Genomic DNA, 24,203 nt, shown 5'->3' on the forward strand with positions numbered 1-24,203 from the left:
GCACTGGCCCGGCCGGGCCCAGCATGGCCGAGCCGCTGCTCAGGAAAACCTTCTCCCGCCTGCGGGGCCGGGAGAGACTTCCCCGGAAAAAGTCCGACGCGAAGGAGCGCGGTGAGGCTGGGGCGGGGCAGGAGGAGAGGGGGAGGGCATGGGGAGAAAGCATCGGGGCCGCTGGGCCCTGCGCGGCCTGGGATGGTGGGGTCGGGGTCCCCGGCGCCCCGAGGAGGGACGGCTCTGGGGTGGGGAGAATGTGGGGCAGCTCTCCCCCCTCCGCCCCCCGCTGCGGGCCGGGGCGCCTGGAGCCCCGGGTCGGGCAGGGGTCCCCGAGAGGAAGGGGCCGCAGACCGTTATGTGCGTCTTGGCCCCATGGGGTGCCAGCGCTGCGGGCTCCAGGGAGGCCCAGGAGGGGGGCCTAGCCCCGACAGGAAACGGGCCACTACGAAGGACGAACGGGCTGGGAGGCCCCGGGGAGGGGGGTTGCGAGGGAGGTGGAGGGGATGGGGTGGGGGACTGCAGGAAGCTGGGGGGGTCAGCTCCTAGGATACCGTCCTCGTGAAACAAATGGGGAAACTGAGGCACACAGCAGTTGGCCCATTTGCCCAGAGGTCAGGTAAAGTTGACTTCACGGGAGAGCAGCTCTTGGGAGTGTGCTGTTGCTGAGAGAGACCTCACTCCACCCACCCACCCACCCAGAAAGAACCTTGGGGGAGGTGGCCAGAGGAGGAAGAAGAGGAGGAAGAGGAAGGGGGGTAGCTTCAGCAGACTGGCAAGACCAGACCTTGGAGAAACAGGACTGGGCGGGGGGTTCCCAGTGGGAATGAGTTAAAGGAGGAAAAGTCTCTTCCCCCACCCCCAGTTACCAAAAATGCCCAAGGTTTCCCAGTAGGGCCAGGAGAGGGGACCAGGTGCCCACACAGGGATACGGCCTGTGATGTCACAGGGGCAGGGGGCTGGGAGCAGGCTCAACACACTGATGGGGTGGGGGTCTGCGAGGAGGAGGAGGACGAGACCCCCAGGTCTGGTGCTGGCTGTCACTCAGGCCTGCTCCTGTGTGTCTCCAATGGCTGAGATCGCTCCAGGGAAGGGAGGGACCCCCGTTTCGGAGCCCCGGAGGAGAGAGGAAAACTACTTGCCCAGAGTCACTGGGTGAAGAGGGAAGGGGGGGCTCAGTGCCAGGGTTCAGCAGAGTGAGGGAAACATGGGGGGAACCTGCCGAGGACCCCTAAGACTGCAGGGTGATGGCTGTTAAGTTAGCCATGGAGATCTCTCTCTCTCTCTCTCTCAGTTCCAAACGTAACAGCAGGGCCCCCAGGAGCTGGGAATTTATCCCAGGCCTGGCCAGGGCTGGGTCTACCATGGGGAGGGGGCCCGGCAGACGGCCCCAGACTGGGGGCTACTCTGGCACGAGGAGGGGAGAAGGAGTGGGGGGGGCTGGGGTCTCACTCCCCTCGCCCTCCACCAGGCCGCCCACCCCAGCACCCCGAGCCTGGCCCTCCAGAGCCTGAGCCCCAGGCCCCCGAGGGAACCCAGGCTGCGGCGACAGCCGCTGTGACGGCAGCAGCGGCAGTGGGTCCCCCCAGCCCGGAGGCATCAAGGAGCCCAGGGCGCGGCGCCTACCTGCAGAGCCTTGAGCCCAGCAGCCGGCGATGGGTGCTGGGCGGGGCCAAGCCGCCCGAAGAGACCGCTGCGGGGCCCCGGGCGCCAGGCAGCAGCGGCTGCGTTAACACTGGCGGCGGGGAGCCCGCCAGCGAGATCTGGTACAACCCCATCCCTGAGGAAGACCCCAGACCCCCAGCTGCAGAGACCTCAAGTCCACAGCCCGGCCCGGCTGAGCCCGATGGCCTGACCGCACAAGGTAAGAGCGAACCTGTCACCCAGAACCGCCAGCACCCGCCAGGTGAGCCCACCGGGTGAGCACCAGAGCCCTGATCCCTGAGCCTGCGCGCCCTAACCCCACAGGTGCAGCCCCCGCCAGCCCGCCCACGAAGGCATCCCGCACAGCAAAGTCCCCCGGCCCGGCCAGGCGCCTCTCCATGAAGATGAAGAAGCTCCCGGAGCTGCGGCGCCGGCTCAGCCTCCGGAGCACCCGCGCCGGCCGCGAGCGAGACAGAAGCGCCCCCGCGGGCTCCGTCATCAGCCGGTACCACCTGGACAGCAGCGTTGGGGGTCCCGGGGGACGGGCGGCGGGGGCTGGGGCCGCTCGCGGCCCCAGGGCCGGTTACCTCAGCGACGGGGACTCACCCGAGCGCCCAGCAGGAGGACCCCCGTCGCCCACGGCCTTCAGGCCCTACGAGGTGGGCCCTGCAGCCCGGGCGCCCCCGGCCGCACTCTGGGGTCGTCTCAGCCTGCACCTGTACGGGCTCGGGGGGCTGCGGCCGGCACCCGGCGCCACCCCCAGGGACCTGTGCTGCCTGCTGCAAGTGGACGGCGTGGCCCGGGCCCGAACCGGGCCCCTTCGAGGGGGCCCTGATTTCCTGCGGCTGGATCACACCTTCCACCTGGAGCTCGAGGCCGCCCGGCTCCTGCGGGCCCTGGTGCTGGCATGGGACCCGGGTGTGAGGCGCCACCGGCCCTGTGCCCAGGGCACTGTGCTGCTGCCCACCGTTTTCCGAGGTAGGGATGCCAGGCCCCGCCTCTGGGGGAGGGGCGGGGCACAAGACCCCCTCTAGACGAAGGGGCGTGGCTGGGAGACAAGCACCTGCAGCGAGGAGCCCCAGCGCCACCCTATGTCCTCTCAGGCTCCCAGGCCCAGCAGCTGGCCGTGCGCCTGGAGCCCCAGGGACTGCTGTACGCCAAGCTGACCCTGTCCGAGCAGCAGGAGGCGCCGCCGGCGGCCACGGCTGAGCCCCGTGTCTTTGGCCTGCCCCTGCCCCTGCTCGTGCAGCGGGAGCGGCCCCCCGGCCAAGTACCCCTGATCATCCAGAAGTGCGTGGGACAGATCGAGCGCCGGGGGCTGCGGGTGAGTGCCCAACATAGACCTTCCGCCCCACCCCCAGGGGGCCCTGATCAGCCTGTAGCGCCCCCACCCACACTGTCCATCCCCGCCCCCCAGGTAGTGGGCCTGTACCGGCTGTGCGGCTCGGCTGCAGTCAAAAAGGAGCTTCGCGACGCCTTTGAGCGGGACAGTGCCGCCGTCTGCCTCTCCGAGGACCTGTACCCTGATATCAATGTCATCACTGGTCAGCACGGCAACCCCTCCCCCGCTGGAACCTCACCCTGCTGCCCTCCCCTCCTCACCCCTCCCCCTGCCAGGGCCCGGGCAGTTCTGACCGCAGCAGGGGCCCTGTCTCCGCAGGCATCCTTAAGGATTACCTCCGGGAGCTGCCCACCCCGCTCATCACCCAGCCCCTGTACCAGGTGGTGCTAGAAGCCATGGCCCAGGGAACCCCAAACAGAGCTCCTCCGGGCCCCGAAGGCACCCGGCAGCTCCTTAGCTGCCTGCCCGACGTGGAAAGGGTGAGTTAGGCCTGGTGGGAGACACACGCACACATGCACACACACAGGAGTGGGTTCGAGGCCAGGCTCTGCCTTCCGCTCCAGAAAAAAAAAACATGGGATTATAATACCTCGCAGATAACCAGCCTTAGTAGCTCAGCCACCTCCCACCTATGACACCTGGAGCCGAGCAGGTGTAGTCTCCCGCAGGTGCAGCAAGGGTCCCACCTTGCTCGCCTCACGCCTCCCTCCCCCCAACCCTCTCGCCCAGGCCACACTGACACTTCTCCTGGACCACCTGCGCCTCGTCTCGTCCTTCCACGCCCATAACCGCATGACCACGCAGAACCTGGCCGTGTGCTTCGGGCCCGTGCTGCTGCCAGCGCGCCAGGCGCCCACCCGAGCCCGCATCCGCGGCCCCGGCCCAGGCCTCGCCAGCGCGGTGGACTTCAAGCGCCACATCGAGGTGCTGCACTACTTGCTGCAGTCTTGGCCAGGTGAGCCCGCCCCAGGCGTGCGCCACCAATCCCAGCCAGGCCGCGAGGGCACAGCCCTTCCCCAGCAGCCAATCATAGGCTTGGATTAGAGGCAGGCCACGCCCCCTCACGGGGGGGGGGGTAAACTGGTTGCCTTAGCGACCAGTTCAGATCTGGCCAATCCGTCTTTGATGTGGCCAGAGGCCCCGCCCCTGGATGGACCGATCACAGGCCCGGTTGCCTCGGTCCCACTCCACCTGTCTGCTGCTGCTGCTGCCGTGCGTGACACCATCACAAACCCTTCCTCTCTCTCTTCAGATCCCCGCCGGCCCCCAGAGGCTCCGGACGTCGCGCCGTACTTGCGGCCCAAGCGGCAGCCGCAGCTGCATCTGCCGTTAGCGGGTCCCGAAGTGGTGACTCGGCCGCGCGGCCGGGGAGGCCCAGAAAGCCCGCCTAGCAACCGCTATGCCGGCGACTGGAGCGTTTGCGGGCGGGACTTCCTGCCTTGTGGGCGGGACTTCCTGTCTGGGCCCGACTACGACCACGTGCCAGGCAGCGACAGCGAGGACGACGAGGATGAGGCGAGCGAGCCGAGGGGCGCCGCTGACTTCGAGGACGACTTCGACGCGCCCTTCAACCCGCACCTGAACCTCAAAGACTTCGACGCCCTCATCCTGGACTTGGAGAGGGAGCTCTCCAAGCAGATCAACGTGTGCCTCTGAGCGTCTGGGCTAAGGCGGCGCCCTTAGCAACGGCAGAGGTGGACCAGACCTGTTGCTTAGGCGGAGCTCCTGGTTGCTAGGGAGTTGCCAAGGGACCAGCTGCCAATCATTCCGTTTCCTGGGGCCCAGTGCCTAGGGCAAGGGGGCCTGTGGGGACTCGCTGTTGTGGCGTCTTCCTCCCGAGCACCGAGGGCTTCTCTTCTTGTTGGTGTCCACAGGCACTTCTCCTGCTTTGCTAGGCCGGCCTCTTGCCTCCCCTTGGCCCGGGAGCAGGGGGGCCGGGGGGAGAGGGGGATATGCCGAAGTTACTGTGAGCATCACCCTGGGATGGCGAGACACCCCCTTGTCAGTCCTCTTGCTGCTGCCAACCCCATCAGTATTAGCTTTGAGCACTGCACTGTCTGTCCCTCCCCTGGCCAACCCCAAGGACAAGGACTATCACGAGGTGCTGTTGTGTGTGTGCGCGCGGGGGGAGGGGGTTGAGGGGAAGCCCCTTACCCTGGGCTCTGGCTGCACCGGGGCAACCTGGGACCGATAGGTGAACATCTGGACCCTACACCCTCCCGCCGCCTGGGACTGACCTCCCACCAGCAATCTGACATAGCAGGGTCTGGCCCTTGTCCTCCCTCCCTGCCCCTCCCCCTTCCCTGAAATAATGGAGCACTTAACCCCTCCCCTTGCGGGAGGGTTCCCCCCCTGAGGCGTCAGGCTGGGGAAGACTTTTTGGTACGGAAAATATTTATTGCTTCCGTGCGTGTCGCGTGTCCTGTGTGTGAGGACGCGTGTGCGTGGGCGATGCCTGGAGGTGACCACAAAGGAGGGAACTGGGGTTCGCGGTACCCAGCACCCCGGGACCCCACGCCCCCCGCGGTGGCCAAGCGGGGTCCCCTCCTTCCTCTTCTCCCCTTCACTCCCGTCTTTGTGGACAATAAATTGATATGCACAGGTTCCAGAATCGGGTCCTTTGGGCCCCCTCGCGGGTCAAGAAGTGGTTTTGTCCACTCTGTAAGAGGGGAATGGGGAGAGGGCATGGTTGGGAGCAGGACAAAATGTCTCCAGGGACCACCAGAAATCCTCCTCCCTCAGAGTTGACCTGGGCCCAGGGCAAGCGGGCAAGTGGTGGCTTACAGGGGTGGGAAGGGGGCCAGGCATCCTGACCCATGGGATGGGCCCAGGGCAGGCAGGTAGGTGGCGTGCAGGGGTGGGAAGGGGGCTGAGATCGAAACCCGAGGGACGGGCCCAGCGCCGGCGGGCGGAGTGGAGGGGGCAGCGTGCAGGGGTGAGAAGGGGTCTGGACGTCCTGACCAGCGGGATGGCCCCAGGCCAGGTGGGCGGGTCAGGGACCAGGGTGGGAACGGGGCTGGGCATCCTGACCAGCATGCCTCAGACAGCAATGGAGCCGTCCCGGAAGTCCGTCCGCCCAATGAGAATGTTCACCACCACTGGGTGGCCATCCCGGCACTGCTCCTGGGCGTCACGGAGCACGCTGGCCACCTGCTCCTCGTGGTCGCGAGACAGCAGCAAGCCCCGGGCCCCCAGCCCCATAGCTGCCTTATGATAATCTGAAAGAAGAGGCTGAGTCAGACGGTGGTGGAGACCCAGCCCCTCAAACACTGGTCTGGGGATCTAGTCAGATGGCGGTGGAGACCCAGCCCATCGCACACTGGCCTGGGGATCTAGTCAGATGGCGGTGGAGACCCAGCCCATCACACACTGGCCTGGGGATCTAGTCAGATGGCGGCAGAGACCCAGCCTGTTACACACTGGCCTGGGGATCTAGTCAGATGGCGGTGGAGACCCAGCCCATCACACACTGGCCTGGGGATCTAGTCAGATGGCGGCAGAGACCCAGCCTGTTACACACTGGCCTGGGGATCTAGTCAGATGGTGGTGGAGACCCAGCCTGTCACACTCTGGCCTGGGAACCAAGTCAGATGGTGAAGGAGACCCAGCCCCTCAAACACTGGCCTGGGGATCTAGTCAGATGGTGGTGGAGACCCAGCCCATCACACACTGGCCTGGGAACCAAGTCAGATGGCGGAGGAGACCCAGCCTCTCACACACTGGCCTAGGGATCTAGTCAGATGGCAGCAGAGACCCAGCCTGTCACACACTAGCCTGGGGGTCTAGTCAGATGGTGGCAGAGACCCAGCCTCTCACACACTGGCCTGGGGATCTAGTCAGATGGCAGCAGAGACTCAGCCTGTCGCACACTGGCCTGACCCCACTACAGGCCCCTCACCAGTGTAAGCCAGGCCACAGGCCACGTTGCTGCCCAGACTGGGCACCTGCTCCCGAGAGATCTGGGTCCAGCCTGCGTCATTCCCTATCAAGGCCACCACTGGGACCTGCAGGAAGAAGACAAGGCCAGGTCACAGCCTCCAGGTACAGCAGCTCCCTCCTCACTCAGTCCGCCCCCCAGGAACAACATCTCAGAACCCCAGGCTCTTGACCCCACCACCCACCCCGCACACCCCTGCCCCCTCCCACAGCAGCCCCGTCTGTCACCTTGTGTCTAACGAATGTGTCAAACTCGATGAGGCTGTAGCCAAAGGCACCATCCCCAAACAGGCACCACACCTGGGGACGGGAGAGAGACACCCGGGAATGGCTGAGTGTGGTTCCCGGCCCCGGAAGCAGCAACTCTCCCGGTTCCGGATCAGCCCAGGCCTCACCTCGGCATCCGGCCGGCACAGCTTGGCGCCCAGTGCAAATCCTGCACCAACTCCCAGAGTCCCAAAGGCCCCTAGGATGGACGCACGGAGAGGGCAGGTGGGTGGGAAGGGGCCCAGGCAGTGCCGATCGGCCGCCCTGCCCCCTGGGGGGAGGGGGACCCTTACCAGGATCGAGCCAGCGCAGGGGGCCCCGGGGCTGTACCAGGTGGGCAGCAGTGCCCACAAAGTCCCCGCCGTCCACCACCAGGATGGAGTTGTCGGGCAGAGCCTCATCCACCAGCTGCAGCACCTGCACGGGGTTCAGGTGCTGGGCTACGGCCATCGCTGCCTTCTCCCTGGGACAGGGCGGGGCACATGAGGAGGGCCAGCGGCAGTGGCCACAGCCCACCTGGAAGTGCTCATCCCGGCCTGGCCCCGCCCCATTCCCCGCCCACCCCACGCAGCCCCGCCCCAGCCCCGCCCCCACCCCCACCGGAAAGCCTGCTCCTTGAGGCGGTCAGCTTCCCGCAGCTCCTCCGCCCAGTCTGGGGCCCACGTCTGGCCCTGAAGGCCGCCCACCAGCTTCAGCACGAAGGAGCCCACGTCTCCTGGAGGGGAAGGAAGAGAGGGGAGGCTTCGACACGGGCTGGGGCAGCAGCAGGGAGGGTTTGGGGGAAGGGGATGCTCCTGAGCCAGCCAGGTGGGCAACCCCAGGGGGAGCTAAGACGGAAGGAAAAGCCAGGGACACAAGCACGCCCCAGGGCGCCTGTCACCCCCTTCCCCCTCGAAGCCCAGATCCTGTCAATCCTGCCCCGGAGACACCATCCCCCAAACCAGCCACATCCCCCAAGCACGTTCCTGAGCCGGGCCAAGAGTGAGCCCATGAACGGCTGGTCAACCCTCCCCACCTCCACCCGAGACAGACCTAGGGCCCAGATGTCAGAGGGGTCAAGGGGGCGTGGCCTCTGCCCCCCAGGGGGCAAGGGACATGGAGGAGGAGGCGGCAGGCACAGGCCTCCTCGCTGCCCACGGAAGCACCCATCAGCCGGACAGCCAAGGCAAGCCCAAGCCCAGCCACAGCGAAGGCAGGGATGGAGACCAGGAGGACGCGCCTGCGTGCTGAGGGCGGGGCAGGGACGAGGCCAGAGCGCACTCACCCTGCACGGCCTCCAGTGGCTTCCAGAAGATGTCGGAGTTGAGTAGCATCTCCTCCCGGTTGCGGTTGGCGATAATGATCTTACTGTTGCGGCTCAGGACGCGGCCGTAGGACAGACGGAAGTCACACACGATTCCTGGGGGGCGGGGGAGGCAGAGCTCAGCGTGGACAGAGGGCCAGGGTCGTGGGGTGTGCGGGGCCAACATTCCAAGGTGATCCACCACGGTGACCCAGGTGCACAAGGTTCTCCCCCGCCCTGCACCCAGCTCTCCTCCCAACCCCACCCCATCTGAGCTGGGTTGGCCTTGACAATGACTGTATTTTTCTAAGACTTATTTATTTATTTGAGAGCTGGAACTACAGAGAGAACGAGACAGATAGAGATCTTTCATCTGCTGGTTCACTCCCCAAACCGCCACAACACACAACAGCTAAGGCTGGGCCGGGCCAAAGCCAGGATTCAGGCGCTCCATCCGGGTCTCCCATGCAGGTGCAGGGGCCTGAGCACTTGGGTAATCTCTTCCGTTGTCTCTCCCCAGGCACACTAGCAGGGAGCTGGATCGGAAGTGGAGCAGCCAGGACTCGAACCAGCACCCATATAGGAAGCGGGCACTGCAGGCGGTAGCTTTACCCGCTATGCTGCAACACCGGCCCTGAGAATGGCTTTGGCCAATGTGGTAGAAGTGACACATCTCGAGCCTGAGACAGGTTTCCCCTAACTCCATGTTTGCCCAGCCCTCCTCTCCCAAGTAGCTCAGCCCGGGGGTTGGGGGAGAGTTGAGAAACACACAGAGAACAGTGGGCGGTGGTGAGGTCAGAGCACCCAGTGATCCCAGCTCAGAGCCAGCCAGCAAACCCTTCCTGCACCAGCACAGACACCCACCTGCTGCTGCCGATTCAGCCAAAGCCTGAAGAACCAATCCCACCCACCATCTGCAGCAGGGTCCCGAGACACAGTAAATGCCCTTTAAGCCATTGAGTTTGGGGACGGCTGTCACAGTCCCTCACTGCACAAATCTTCACTGGGCGATAGACGCACCCAAGCCCAGTGGTCATGTAGGGGTCTACGGCAGGGTGGTTTAACTGCCCGGTGAGTCCGTGTGCACACACACACACACACACCCTGCTGACACCATTGGTAAGCAACGCAGGAAAAGCACCAGGGGATTTCCAAAAGGCCATTGAAAAAACAGAGTTCAACACCAAGTTGATTTTACACTTGATCTTAGCCAAAAAGCCAAGAAGTGATAGCAAGTTTATTTTTGATGCCGGAATTTTTTTTTTTTTTTTTTCAAATCAACGGGGCACAGCAGGTTAAGCTGCCATCTGTGATGCCCGCGGCCCCTATCAAAGCACCAGTTCGAGTCCCGGCTACTCAGCTTCCTAGAGAGCTCCTTGCTAACGTGCATGGGAAGGCAGTGGAAGACACACCGAGTCCTCGGACCCTTCCTCTCTGCATGGGAGACCAGGATGGAGCTCCTGGCTCCTGGTTTCAGTCCAGCCCTGGCCGTTGGGACCATTTGGGAACTGAACCAGTGGCTAGAACATGTTTTCTCTGTCACTCTGCCTTTCAAAATAAATAAATCTTTAGGGGCCGGCGCTGTGGCGCAGTAGGTTAATCCTCTGTCTGCGGCACTGGCATCCCATATGGGCACCGGTTCTAGTCCCGGCTGCTCCTCTTCCAATCCACCTCTCTGCTGTAGCCTGGGAAAGCAGAAGATGGCCCAAGTCCCTGGGCTCCTGCACCCGCATGGGAGACTAGGAAGAAGCACCTGGCTCCTGGCTTCGGATTGGCGCAGCTCCAACCGTTGAGGCCATTGGGGAGTGAACCAACGGATGGAAGACCTTTATCTCTGTTTCTCCCTCTCATTGTCTGTAACTCTACCTCTCAAATAAATAAATAAAATCTTAAAAAATAAATAAGTAGATCTTTAAAAAAAAAAAAAAATGGAAAGGGTGGCCTAGTGCTATGGCATAGCTTGTAAAGCCACCATCTACAGCACCGGAATCCCGTATGGGTGCCAGTTCGAGTCTCGGCTGCTCCTCTTCTGTTCCAGCTCCCTGCTAATGTGCCTGGGAAGGCAGTGGAGGATGGCCCAGGTCCTTGGGCCCCTGCACCCACGTGGGAGACTGGGAATGAATTCCAGGATCCTGGCTTTAGCCTGGCCCGGCCCTGGCTGTTGCAAGCATCTGGGGAATGAGCCAGCAGAGGCCCTGATAAGCAGGGGTAGGGTCGCGGCAGCGAAGTGGGGGGGGACCCTGGGGGAGGCCCACCTGCCAGAATGACAACATCTGCCTTCTTCAGGGCAGCGCCCCGGTTCTGCCGGATGTGCAGGGGGTGGTTGCGGCCCAGCAGCCCCCGGGCCATCCCCCCCAGGAAGCAGGGGACGCCCAGGGTCTCCACGGCAGCCCTGAGGGGTGAGGTAGATCAGAGGTCAGCCCTGGCATGCCCTTCCCTTCCCCCAGGGGACACCCCGAGGACTGGGGACCAGGAAGAGGCTAAGAAGGGCCGGGCTGGGGCTGCTTCTCACCGGAGCTTGTCAGCGGGCGTCGGGGGCAGCAGAGCCTGGCTCCCGAGCACCAGCAGGGGCCTCTTGGCCCGGCTCAAGATCTCCACACAACGCTGAACCTGGAGCCGGAGCTGAGAGTCACCCTGGGGCCCTGAGATCCAGGTGCCCGGCTCAGGGAGACAGGTGCACAGGGCCCTGCCCACCAGGGAGACAGGTACATTGGGCCCTGCCCACCAGGGAGACAGGTGCACAGGGCCCTGCCCACTCAGGGAGACAGGTGCACAGGGCCCTGCCCACTCAGGGAGACAGGTGCACAGGGCCCTGCCCACTCAGGGAGACAGGTGCACAGGGCCCTGCCCACCAGGGAGACAGGTGCACAGGGCCCTGCCCACCAGGGAGACAGGTGCACAGAGCCCTGCCCACTCAGGGAGACATGTGCACTGGGCCCTGCCTGCCAGGGAAGGGAAGTGGTGTTTACCTGCTGGGGGGATGCCTGGGGAATGTCCAGGGGCAGGGGTCCCTCAGGCTGTGGCTCCCAGGCCCCCGCGAAGAGGTTGGCCAGGTGATTCTCTAGGTACCTGTGAGATGCAGAGAAAGAAGTCAGGCAAAAAATAAATAAATAAAAATAAAGGCCGGCACCGCGGCTCACTAGGCTAATCCTCCGCCTGAAGCGCCGGCACCCTGGGTTCTAGTCCCAGTCGGGGCGCCGGATTCTGTCCCGGTTGCCCCTCTTCCAGTCCAGCTCTCTGTTGTGGCCCGGGAGTGCAGTGGAGGATGGCCCAAGTGCTTGGGCCCTGCACCCGCATGGAAGACCAGGAGGAAACACCTGGCTCCTGGCTTCAGATCAGCGTGCCAGCCATTGGAGGGTAAACCAACGGTAAAGGAAGACCTTTCTCCCTGTCCACTCTGCCTGTCAAAAAAAAAAAAAAAAAAAAAGTCAGGCAGAGGGGCTGGCGCTGTGGTGTAGTGAGCTAAGCCTCCACCTACAGCACCAGCATCCCATACGGGCACCAGTTCGAGTCCCAGATGCTCCACTCTGATCCAGCTCCCTGCTAAAGCGCCTGGGAAAGCAGTGGAAGATGGTCCAAGTCCTTGGGCCCCTGCACCTGTGTGGGAGACCAGGAAGAAGCTCCTGGCTCCTGGCTTCACATCAACTCAGCTCTGGCCGTTGCAGTCATTTGGGGAGTGAACCAGTGGATGGAAGATCTCTCTCTCTCTCTCTCTCTCAGTTTCTGTCTCTACCTCTGTCTCTGTAACTCTGCCCTTCAAATAAATAAAATAAATCTTTTAAAAAAAAAAAAAGAGCTAGACAAGGAGAGAAGGGAAGGAAGAGCAAGGGGGACAATGAAGGGAAGGAGAGGAGGAGGAGGAAGAAGAAGAGGAGGAGGAGGGGCAGAAGAAGAGGGGGAGGAGTGCTGAGCTCAGCCCACATCTGCTCCTGTCCTCTCTGCTCACCTGCTGCCAGCCCCACAGCCACCTCTGCTTTCCCAACCACCAGGCTCTTGTCCTGCCTCAGGCCCTTGGCATCCCCGCTACCTAGCTCCTCTTAGCCCATGTGCAAACCAAGGAAGGGGTGAGAGGAGGAGGGAAGCATGCAGGGAGGAGGCAGGGGATGGAGGAAGCGAGGTGGGGAGGGGCCGCTCACCAGGAGACCCCCCGGGCTACCAGGCCCTTGGGTGGCTTGGCTGGCACCATCTCCTTCTGAACCATGAAGTATGGATACAGCACGTCAATGGGCAGCTCCACAAACACGGGGCCTGCGGGGGCAGGGGAGGGGGGCAGGGAGGACCCCTGAGCCTGCGGCACCTCCCAGCACACCTCCCCCTTCTCCCCACCCCCACCTACCTGGGGTGCCCGACTGGGCGGCGGCTATGGCAGCCCTCAGGGTGGGCACGATGTCCCGCACCCTGCGCACGGAGGCACAGAACTTGCACAGTGGCCGGAACAGGGACAGCTGATCAATGGCTTGGAGCGCACCCCGTTTCTGGCAGGGGTGAAGCAAGGGCAGGGCGAGGGCAGAGTTATCACAGGAGCTTTCCAAGCGGCCCCTCTGGGCGTCCCTGCCCACACCCCACCCCCACCCTCCCGGCTGGGCACCTGCAGCAGGGTGCCGGCAGCGCCACCCAGGAGCAGGACCGGCGACTGGGCTATCTGTGCATTCTTCACCGCCGTCACTGTGTTGGTGAGTCCAGGCCCCGCTGTCACTGCCGCCACGCCCACCGTGCCTGGAAACACAGGGAGTGACCATCATCTCCCACCCCCCCCACCAAAAAAAAAAAAAACCATGCCCCTCATGGCCACCCAATGACGAAGACACCGCCCCGATGCCATCGGCCCCCACCCTTACCCATGAGGCGGGCCACGGCGTCAGCCGCAAAGACAGCCGTGACCTCGTGACGTGTGTCCACCACACGGATGCCCAGCTTCTCACAGGCCACCAGCAGCGGCGAGATGTGCCCGCCCACCAGCGTGAAGAGGAAGCGCACGCCATGGGCCCGCAGCACGGCCGCCACGTTCTCCCCGCCATGCCGGGTGCTGGCCTTGTCCACCTGGGGACACAGGGAAGGGGACCCGGCTGTGTGGAGGGAGGGGCCAGAACAGCTGGGGAGAGGAGACAGGAGCAGGGTCGGAGACCAAGGGAACTTTATTCTCAGGCACACACGCATGACCTGAGATCTCATCCGATCTTACAAATGCTCTTACAACTCAGCACCCACACAAGATGCAAAGCCTGACAGCTCACCCCTCGGCGCGGCCACACTGCCTCACTTCCAGATCAGGTGGTGCAATCAGAAAGACGAGAGCCTCCGCACAGACATCCATAACCCAAGGGGAGTAGGGCAGGGGCCAGAGCGCCACTGGCTGTGACTCCTTGCCTGTCCTTGGCCATCCCCACAGGGCCCGGCAGCCAGCCAGCCAGCCGGCCAGCCAGCCTGCCTCCCTCCCAGAGCTGGGCTCCACGTGCCTGGCACAGAACCTATCTGCGGAGGACGCCGGCCCAAGCCCAGCCCCAGGCTGCTGCCCAGCACCCCCCCACACACACACACGCACACCCTTGAGGACTTTGCCTTAACTGTAAACCTGCACGCCTCTGGAGATCCGAGAGGCCTTTGGTCCCTGCTAAGGAGAGGAAGGAGCCCAGAGCAGATTCAGGAAGGCAAACTTCAGCAGAGGCACGGCTGCTGGCCGGGCAAATGTCTTTTTTAACAGAGGAGCAGCCAGCCCCTCCCAAACAATCTCTCCGGGGAAGGCAGAAACACAAGCGCCGGCTTTCCACGGACAGGAGGGAAAAAAAATTCCTCTAATGCATTATACACTTCAGGGAGCCCCGGCGGCAAAGTGTCACCGCACCTGCTCTGCGTTGAGGGGCAAGGTCTCAACACAGTGGGAGGGTCTTCCCCACGCTGGGAAAAGCAATCAGGGCTCCTGGGGTGGGCCCCGGGAGGGGGGAGTCTCAGCACCCCGGAACCTCCCCAAGTGCCCCCCACCCACACCCTCGCGTGCAGCTCTGCAATGGACAGCCTCTCCCGACAGGTCCCTCGGCTTTTCCTCCCCTGCTACATGGCTGAGCCCCCCCCCCCGTATCCGGCAGCCCCCCCTAGCTACCTCCACGCCCCCCTCCACACACACACCTTGTGCAGCAGCTGATAGAAGAGCCCCAGGCGGTGCGCGGCGCCCAGCAGGGCGGCCACCAGCGTCGCGCAGGCCAGCAGCAGCAAGGGGGGCACGAAGCTCCCGGCTGGGGTCTCCATGAGGCAGCACCTAAGGGAGTCAGGGCAATGCCAAGAGCCGGGCGCGACGCATCCTTCCCCGTCTCGCCCCGCGCGGACCCTGGGCCACGCCCCCTGCAGCGCGTTTCCGCGTGCCCACTCCCCCAAGGCCACGCCCCTCGCGAGCCAGCCGGGGGCGAGGCCACGCCCCCCGGGACGCCCGCGCCAGCCCCTTACGTCACCGCGGCCCGAACTAACCCACCACAGGTCCAGGCGGCAGAGGCACAGACGGGCGTCCTGTTCCCCACCGACCGATTTGTCCAGGAGCCGGGGAAGGGTGGGGAAGCCCCGCCTCTCCTTTACGAGAGGCCCACCCCTCACCCCACCCCCGCTGCGAATCTCCGCCCCCAGGGGTGAGCCCGCCCCCACGGTCACGTCACCGAGAGGGGCGCGGCCACGCCCACCGGGAGAGCGGCAGGACCCTCGCGGCTCGAGCCACGCCTCCTCGCGCGCCGGTAGCCTGAGCCTGTGACCTTCGACCCCGGGCCACGGGTCGAGGTCAAAGTCGCATCAGGATGCTGCTTCCGACGCTGGCTCGGACCCTGGAGCCCTGTAACCTTCACCTACAGGAAACAGCGCTGACTCCAGCGATCTTTGGCGGCTTCCGAGGGTCACGTGACCCGTGTGCGTAACGGTGCCCCTTGCAGCTACTTGGCTCAGCGGCGCTCCGTAGAGCGGCCCAATGCGCGTGCGCGGAACCCCGCCCGGGCGAGAACTCCGCCCACGGCCCCACCCCCGCCCGTAAGAGCCTCATTGCTACTGGCTGTCCCGCGCACAGGACCCCTCCCTCCTTCCCCTTTCATTGGCTCGCGCTTCAAGCCCCAGGCCCACTTTTGGTTTTTTTTGTAAACTAAGGCCACGCCCCCAGGCGTCTGGTATTAGCCAGCGTCTTCGCAGGCCGAGACTTCCTCGGCGTTGCCGTGGCCGCGTATGGCCGGCCCGTGGGTGCGGGGCTCTGAGCGCGAATTGCCACAGCAGCCAGGCCGTAAACCCCTTCCTGTTAGCCGGACGTGGACCGCCAGAGGCCTGCCCTCCCGAGTCCTACGACCCTGACTCTCGAGACCAAAAAAGCCCCGCCCCGCGGTCACGCCCTCGCCTGAAGCCACGCCCCCCCTTTTTTCCTGGTTTGCGTGGAAGTCTCCGCGCGCCGAATTCCAGCGCCTGCCAGCTCCCGGCCTCGGATCTCTAAGGGGGGCGTCATTCTGCCACCTCTGCTGGCCCTCCTCCCTCTGCCTTAGTTAGGCTGCCCCTTAGCTGCTGTTTTTAGCAAGACTCCATGAGTTTTCTGCACGCTCTGCGTCCTGTGCCCCTCCTGTACCGGATCCAAACAGGCTCTGCAGCAGCTGGGGGGTGGGGGGCGTTCCAGGTCTTCCCGCCCCAGGCTCCCCAGCCCGGCCCTGAGTTAGCAGGATGAAATGCAAACTTCTATCATGAAAGAGTGGTTGTCATTGCAGTTGTGCCGTGCCAGGGCTTTGCACTTGTTAGAGGAGTCCTGGGTGGGGCAGGCCTATTGCGGAGTGGGGGGGTCCGCCTGGGCCCCCCACCCTGGGTCCCCTGGACCGACAGTATCTCAACGATGCTGTGATTTCTGCCTTCCTCCCCATGCCTGCCACAGGGTGTGTAGCCTGTGCCCTCTGGGAACTCGTGTTGAAGTTTCCTCTCCACCGTGAGCTATTAACCAGGGTGGAAACTTAAATCTGATTCTCATGTTTAGAGGTGCGGCCTTTGGGGGAGTGGTTAGGGTAGGGCCTCTCTAATTGAGGCTCCCTGGGGAGGAAGAAGAGGCAGGGCCCGGCATGGTGGGGCTTAGAAGGTTAAGCCACAGCTTGGGACGCCAGCACCCAGTATCACAGCCCTGACACCCACTTGGGAGATGGAGTTCCAGGCTCCCGACTTCAGCCTAGTGCAGCTCTGTCTGTTGCAGGCATTTGGGAAGTGGCCAGTGGATGGAAGATCTCGCTCTATGTCTCTCTCTCTCTCTCTCCCTCTCTCCCTCTCTCCCAGTCATTCCGCCAGAGAAATTCTCAAAGACAAGCAGGTGCTACCGTGGAAGTGGGCACAAGGGCACCTGCAGGGGCACCATAGCTCTCTGTTGCTAAGAACACAAAAACTGTGCAGAGGTTAAGCTTCAAACGAAAAGAGATTTATCTCGGCTCCCGGTCCTGAGGCTTCAACCTGAGCAATATGATCCACGCCAACTCACTGTGTGCTCCGTGAGTCATGCGCCTCTAATATGCTTCAAAATAAATGCCTCACTAGTAAAACAGGAAGCATGGAGGAGGCGGTGTTGTGGGGCCACAGGCTAAGCCTCCACTTGGGATGCTGGCGTCGCATACTGGGGAACTGGTTCCCAAGTCCTCGCTGCTCTGGTTCCAATCCAGCTTCGTAAAGCATCTAGGAAGGCCCAAGGGAAGGCAGTGGAGGGTGGCCCAAGTGCTTGGGCCCCTGCACCCATGTGGGAGACCCAGAGGAAGCTCCTGGCTCCTGGCTTCAGCCTGGCCCAGTCCTGACTTTTGCAAGCATTCTTTTTTTTTTTTTTTAAGATGTATTGATTTGTTTGAAATGCAGAGTTGCAGAGGCAAAGGGGGAGAGAAAGAGAGAGAGAGGTCTTCCATCCCCTGGTTCACTCCCCAAATGGCCACAACAGCCAGAACTGGGCCAATCCGAAGCCAGGAGCCAGGAGCTTCCTCTGGCTATCCCACGTGGGTGCAGGGGCACAAGCACTTGGGCCATCTTCTACTGCTTTCCCAGGCCTTAGCAGAGAGCTGGATCAGAAGTGGAGCAGCCAGGACTCGAACTGGTACCCATAGAGGATGCCTGCACCGCAAGCAGTGGCTTTACCCACTACATCACAGCACCAGCTCCAAATAAATAAATCTTAAAATTAAAAACAAAAGCATGCATTGGTACAATGGTAAAGACCCCACTTGGGACACCTTTGCCCCATGTTGGAATGCCGGGGTTGGAGTCCCAGTTCCACTTCAGATTCCAGTGTGGCAGGTAGCAGGAGATGGCTCAAGTAACTGGATCCCTGCTACCCATGTGGGAAACTGAGTTTGAATTTCTACCTCCTAGTTTCAGCCTGGCCCAGCCCCAGCTGCAGCTGTTGCATGCATCTGGGGAGTGAACCGGTGAATGAGAGATATTCTCTCTCTCTCTCTCTCTCTCTCTCTCTCTCTCTCTCTCTCTCTCTCTCCCTTTCAGATAAATAACATCTTCCCAGCTGTAAAAATCCTAGGCGAAGCACACGTCACACTTGCAGAAGCTGCCTGCCTCCACTCTGCGGTTGGCAGTTTCAATGCCTGCAGCCAACCCGGAAGCCGGCAAAGATTGCATCTCCTGGCAACAACACCAAGCCGTTTGCAAAACTCTCGCACCCTCTTGTCTGCTGACTGCCACAAAGCTATTTGAGTTGACCTCTGATGGGCAGCCTGCCACCAGGGGAGAGTCCACCTTTCAGTGTTTCCCAGGGCTGCTGTAATTACCCGGTGGCCGCAAACAGGCAGCCCAGAAGTCCCAGCTCAAGAAATCAAGGCATCTGGGGGCAGCAGGTAAGATGCTGCTACTTGGGATTCTTGTATCCCATGTGGGAGTGCCTGGGTTCTGGGTCCCAGTCCACACACCATTCCAGCTCCCTGCTAATGCACTATGGGCAGGCAGCATGGGTGGTTCAAGTGCTTGGGCCCCTGCCACCCACATGGGAAACCCAGATGGAGCTCCTGGCTCCTGGCTTCAGCCTGACCCAGCCCTGGTTGTTGCAGTCATTTGAGGAGTGAGTCAGCGGCTGGAAAATTCTCTCTCTCTCTCTCTCTCTCTCTCTCTCTCTGCCTTGCAAAATAAATAAATAAGTCTTTAAAGAAAAAGAGGTGAGGTCCAAAGATAACTCTTCTCTGATCATCTAGGTGTTTTTTTTTAATGTATTCTAAGAGAAATATTGAAAAGTAGAGAGTATCATGGCTGTTGGGGGGGGGGGTGGTCCTTGTTTAATGCACACAGGGTTTCCGTTTTGCCAGAAGAGAGTTCTGGCAATGCCCCATGGTGACTGCTGAGTGACATTTCAAGTGCCTTGAAGACTGATGAACTAGACACTTAAACATAGAGAAGAAAGGGCAGATGTTTGCACCAATGGTTAAGGCATCCCTGGGGACACCTGCAAGTCCCATATCGCGGTGCCTGGGTCCAGGTGCCGATTCTCCTGCCCTAATGCAGACCCTGGAGGGCAGCAGGTGATGGCTCAAGTCCATGGGGCACTGCCACCCAGGTTGGACACCCCAACTGAGTTCCTGGCTGCCAGCTTCAGCTTGATCCAATCCTAGCTGTTGTGGCCAATTGGGGAGTGAACCAGCAGATGGGAGACCTCTGTATCTGTCTTTCTCTCTTTCTCTCTCTCTCTCTCTCTCTGCCTCTCAAATAAATAAAGCATAAAAAACTGATTATGATGTGGTTACATGTGCTAGAAATTCATTGAGCTGAATGCGAAATAATTCAGTTTTATTGTATGACACTTAAAAATAAAATCATACATTTAACTTTATACATAAGTGTAAATTTACACACACCATGTGATAAACAGATTAATTGTTTTAAGATGTACTTATTTATTTGAAAGGTAGGTTTACAGAGAGAAAGGGAGAGATGGAGAAAGAGGTCTGAGGTCAGCATTGTGGCACAGTGGGTAAAGCCACCGGCTGCGATGCCACCATCCCATGTGAGCACTTGTTTGTATCCCAGTTGTTCTACTTCTGATCCAGCTCCCTGATAATGCACCTGGGAGAGCAGCAGAAGATGACCCAAGTGCTTGGGCTGCTGCCATCCACATGGGAGACCCAGAAGACTCTCCTGGCTTCAGCCTGGCCCAGCCCTGGTCATTGCAGCCATTTAGGGAATGAACGAGCAAATGGAAGGTTTTATGTGTGTGTGTGTGTGTGTGTGAGACTCTGCCTCTCTGCCTTTCAAATAAATCAATCTTTCAAAAAAGTCTGTGTGTTGGGAAACAGAAACTTCCTCCATCCTAATCTTTACGAGTTCCAGAGAAGGCACAGAGTCTGGAAGTCTGGAAATAGCAAAGAAGAGATCATCATCATTCCCCCCTGGAATGACCTGCGTGGCTCACGGAGGCCAAGCGACCTCCCCAAGTCTCAGCCAGGCTCGCCCCAGGTCTAGCTCAGTGCCTGCGTCTCAGACAGATGCTCACACAGACTGCAAGGGCTCCTTCCCAAGCCACACTCCCGCCTCCCTCCACCAAGCACAGCGTCACCCACACCTGGCCCCACACCTGCACGAGCTTCTGCCTCATAGGGACCAGTGGGACTGGTATTTTCCACCCACACAAGCAAAGCAATGCAAACCAAGAAATCCTCACAACTGGGCATACTTTTAAATGGATAAGAACAACAAAAAAGGTGAGTAAAGTAGTTGTGAGTAATTCCATAAATAATCAATCCCTAAAGATGGAAGGAAAAGTAGAAGCAGCCTACAAAATTTTAATTATTTGGACAGGGTGACAGGGAGAGAGAGAGTAAGAGAGAGAGAGAGAGAGAGTGAGAGAGAGAGAGAGAGAGCTTCCATCTGCTGGTTCACTCCCCAGATGGCCACAATGACCAAGGCTGGACCAGGCTGAAGCCAGGACCCAAGAACTCCATCCAGGTCTCCCATGTGGAGTACTTGAGCCATCCTCTGCCATTTTCCCAGGTATATTAATGGGCAGATGGATCAGAAGTGGAGCAGCTGGGACTTGAACCTGTGCTCATATAGAATGCTAACATTGCAGGCAGCAGCTTAACCCACCATGCCACAACACTGCCCCCTCCCCCAAGCAATGCCTTGAATGCCGCACCAAATGCCCATTCCTGGGCAAGTTAGTTAAACTCTCTGATTCTCAATATGTTCAATGAAATGGGATGACAACCTCTCTTCAGAGAGTGAAACAAGTAAGACATTGCTAGATGCTGACCAGAACTCATTCTCCTGGTCTTCCTTGTAAAACAATGTCAGGTGTAACCAGGAGCATCAACCATGGGTCCAGATGCCCTGGTGAGAGTTGTGGTCCAGGCCAATCGGATGTGAATGTGCAGTGGGCAGCACACCCACACCTGGCCCTCAGAAACCTGGAGAATGTGTTCCTTTAAGGCTTCTACACTTTGCTGTGGCCTGAGCTGAATGAGGACTTGATGGTTGCAGCCACGTAAGTAACTTTGGAAGGACGCTGTGATTTAACACCTGTGAACCAGCAGCCATGAGCAAGACACATATTTCTATGCAGGTGAAACATCTGGATCTTGGATTTCTTTGTCGTAACAGCAAACACTGTGCAAGTACCTGATATGAAAGTTAGTACCAGGAGTGGGGTTCAGCAGCAATTAGAAACCCAGACCACAAGGCAATAAACTGACAGGGAGCTGGCCAGAGAGACCCGGAGAGAGACAGAAAGCAAGGAGCTCATGTATGTGAGGACAGAGCCTCAGGTAGCCCTGTGCTGTCGTGAGTGACACGGCAGGTGCCTATTGACTCTGTAGCCTTTGCAGGCATGGGTAGAAGCCAGAATCCTCGTGGATGTCATGTAATCTCACCACTGTTGATAGGAGAGTGAGAGAAGTGGAGATGGAAGGGAACATGGTTGTCTCACGGGGCGCTGTCTCTCCACACAGGCTGCCATTAAGTGGTTGAGGTCTGTGATTCAGGGTCTCACGAGACTTTTTTTTTGAAATAATAGACACGTTTTTGTTCTGACACATTTTTTAAAAGATTTATTTATTTATTTGAAAGTCAGAGTTACACACAGAGAGAAGGAGAGACAGAGAGAGAGAGAGAGAGAGAGAGAGAGAGAAGTAGAGACAGGGAGAGAGGTCTTCCATCTGCTGGTTCACTCTCCAATTGGCTGCAATGGCCAGAGCTGTGCCGATCTGAAGCCAGGAGCCAGGAGCTTCTTCCAGATCTCCCATGTGGGTGCAGGAGCTCAAGGACATGGGCCATCTTCCACTGCTTTCCCAGGCCACAGCAGAGAGCTGGATTGGAAGTGGAGCAGCCGGGACTCAAACCGGCACCCATATGGGATGCTGGCACTGGCTTTACACCACAGTGACGGCCCCAAGACTTTATATTTTTAATAACATAAAGGTACTTCAAAAACTTCATGAAAAATGGATTAGAGGCAAGTCTATTTTGTTGCAAAAATATTTGAAATTCTTGTAGAGTTATTTGGTTGTATTTTATTTTTTAATTAATTTTTACTTTTTAAATTATAATTTTTAAACATTTTGTCATATTCACTTCATATGTAGACATCATACACATATATGCAATTTTTAAGACTTATTTATTTATTTGAAGGAGTTACACAGAGAGAGACAGAGAAAAATCTTCCATCTGCTGGTTCACTCCCCAGCTGGCCATGATGGCCAGGGCTGGGCCAGGCCAAAGCCGGGAGCTTCTTCCAGGTCTCCCATGTGGGTGCAGGGGCCCAAGCACTTGGGCCACTTCTGCTGCTTTCCCAGGCCATCAGCATGGAACTGAACTGGAAGTGGAGCAGACGGGACGCAAACCAGCAACTATTTGGGGATGCCAGCATCACAGGTGGTGGCTTTATCCACTATGCCATAATACCAGCCCCTGTTTTCTTTTGAAAACAGAGATATTAATATCACAGAGTGAAGGGTTCATGACCATGACCATGACCATGACGGGGGGAGATAAGAGTACATTGTCATCTACACGGTATACTTCAGCGAGGCAGGATTTATAACTAAATACCCAATGATATGCCATCCACACAATTTCTATACTCTGTGCAATAACCTCCACGAATAAGAGAACAACCTCAGATTTGTCTTCCTGGGTCTGGCTCATTGCACTCAGCACTCTCCAGTTCACAGGACTTCCAAACGCATCTCCTGCAGCATTGGGTGTTGGGTGTTGTGGTTAAATTGCCTGTTGGGACATCCCCCAACCCATATCAGAGCACCCAGGTTTCAATTCCAGCTGCTCCACTTCTAATTCCAGCTTCCTGCACTTCACACTTTGGAAAGGTAGCGGGTGATGACTCAAGTGCTTGGGTCCCTGCCACCCATGTGGGAGACCTGGCTGGAACTCCTGGCTCCTGACCTTAGCCTGGCCCAAGCCCTGGCTGTTGCAAGCATTTGGGGGAGTGAACTAGAGGATAGAAATTCTGTCTGTCTGTCTGTCTGTCTGCCTCTGTCTGCTTCTCTGCCTTTCAAATAACTATAAACAAACACTTCAAAAAAAAACACTCCCCCAAGTTTGTACCATGAGTCCCCAAAAATTACACCAAGGAGGAAATGAGATTGAGGAGGTCTCACAAGTGCTTTGGAGCACAGAAGGCAGTGAACAGCGCCACTGTCCCCTCTCCCAGCAAAAGACAAGGAACCTACTCTCCCATGAGGCAAAAATCCTCACAACGGCTGCCTAATGAGATTCTCAAGTTGCTAAGGCTCAGGGGCTGCCATTGTGGTGCAGCAGGTTAAGCTGCTACCTTGGGATCCCAGCATCCCCTATGGGAGCACAAGTTCAAGTCCCGACTGCTCCACTTCTGATCCAGCTCCCAGCTAATGGAACTGGGAAGGCAGCTGGTGGTGGCCCAAAGTGCTTGGGTCCCTGCCAACCACATGGGAGACTTGAATGGAGTTCCAGGCTCCTGGCCTCAGTTTGACCTGGTCCAGGCTGTTGCAGCCATTTGGGGAAATGAACCAGCAGACGGACGATCTCTATCTCTCTCTCTCTCTCTCAAGCTCTCCCTCTTGCTCTGTTCCTCTGCCTTTAAAATAAATCTTTTTCTTTTTTTAAAGATTTATTTATTTATTTATTTATTTATTTGAAAGTCGAAGTTACACAGAGAGAGAAGGAGAGGCAGAGAGAGAGAGAGGTCTTCCATCCTCTGGTTCACTTCCCAGCTGGCTGCAGTGGCCAGAGCTGAGCTGACCTGAAGCCAGGAGCCAGGAGCTTCTTCTGGGTCTCCCATGTGGGTGCAGGGGCCCTAGGACTTGGGCCATTCTCTACTGCTTTCCCAGGCCATAGCTGAGCGCTGGATCAGAAGTGGAACAGCCAGGACTCTAACCAGCACCCACATGGGATGCCGGCACTGCAGGAGGTGGCTTTACCTGCTAAGCCACAGCACTGGCCCCCAAATAAATCTTTTTCTTAAAAAGTTGCTAAGGTGCTGCAACATGTGTGCTTGCACACTTCTGCTGAAAGTCGGGTCTTCATGTCCCTTGGGTTTTGGTTTTCTTTTCTTTTTGTTGAACTATGGTTCTATTCTGCAGGCAGACTGCAGGGTTTTGATGTTTGTAGGTCACTAGAGCATGAGAAGCGATGCTAGGGTTTGACAGACAGATCTCATATTTCACGCTACCTCCGTGAGTGAGTGAATGACTCATCCGGGATGTCTGTAGGAGAGCAGTGCTCTGGGTGTGAGATGGAGCAGGCGCCTGTCCGTCCAGCTCTACCTGTTCAGGGAGGCGCCCGTAG

General features: G+C 59.4%; 2 protein-coding genes across 5 annotated transcripts; one reads left to right on the forward strand and one right to left on the reverse strand.

Moving 5' to 3' along the window:
* On the forward strand, window positions 1–5,370 carry SYDE1 (synapse defective Rho GTPase homolog 1). Its single transcript, XM_062178138.1, has 8 exons — window positions 1–111; window positions 1,463–1,855; window positions 1,960–2,613; window positions 2,739–2,959; window positions 3,053–3,179; window positions 3,296–3,456; window positions 3,707–3,932; window positions 4,230–5,370. Exons 1-8 carry the CDS (start codon window positions 24–26, stop codon window positions 4,631–4,633), a joined length of 2,274 nt encoding a protein of 757 aa, XP_062034122.1. The 5' UTR covers window positions 1–23; the 3' UTR covers window positions 4,634–5,370.
* Window positions 5,371–5,546: 176 nt separating this feature from the next.
* On the reverse strand, window positions 5,547–15,362 carry ILVBL (ilvB acetolactate synthase like). Of its 4 annotated transcripts, none has more exons than XM_062178139.1 (18): window positions 15,128–15,362; window positions 14,586–14,715; window positions 13,301–13,502; window positions 13,051–13,178; window positions 12,799–12,937; window positions 12,599–12,710; window positions 11,780–11,863; window positions 11,432–11,531; window positions 10,975–11,072; window positions 10,718–10,854; window positions 8,445–8,579; window positions 7,781–7,895; window positions 7,474–7,643; window positions 7,309–7,379; window positions 7,142–7,213; window positions 6,876–6,981; window positions 6,008–6,195; window positions 5,547–5,636 (listed from the first exon to the last, which is right to left on the reverse strand). In XM_062178139.1, exons 2-17 carry the CDS (start codon window positions 14,703–14,705, stop codon window positions 6,017–6,019), a joined length of 1,968 nt encoding a protein of 655 aa, XP_062034123.1. In that variant the 5' UTR covers window positions 14,706–14,715; window positions 15,128–15,362; the 3' UTR covers window positions 5,547–5,636; window positions 6,008–6,016. The 4 variants fall into 4 exon arrangements, with proteins under 4 accessions (XP_062034123.1, XP_062034124.1, XP_062034126.1 ...); XM_062178140.1 differs by lacking the exon at window positions 15,128–15,362 and adding an exon at window positions 14,922–15,055; XM_062178141.1 differs by lacking the exon at window positions 15,128–15,362 and having other exon boundaries at window positions 5,549–5,636; window positions 6,016–6,195; window positions 14,586–14,808.
* Window positions 15,363–24,203: the final 8,841 nt, after the last annotated feature.

Source organism: Lepus europaeus, chromosome 20 (assembly GCF_033115175.1).
Source record: "Lepus europaeus isolate LE1 chromosome 20, mLepTim1.pri, whole genome shotgun sequence".
NCBI lineage: Eukaryota > Metazoa > Chordata > Mammalia > Lagomorpha > Leporidae > Lepus > Lepus europaeus.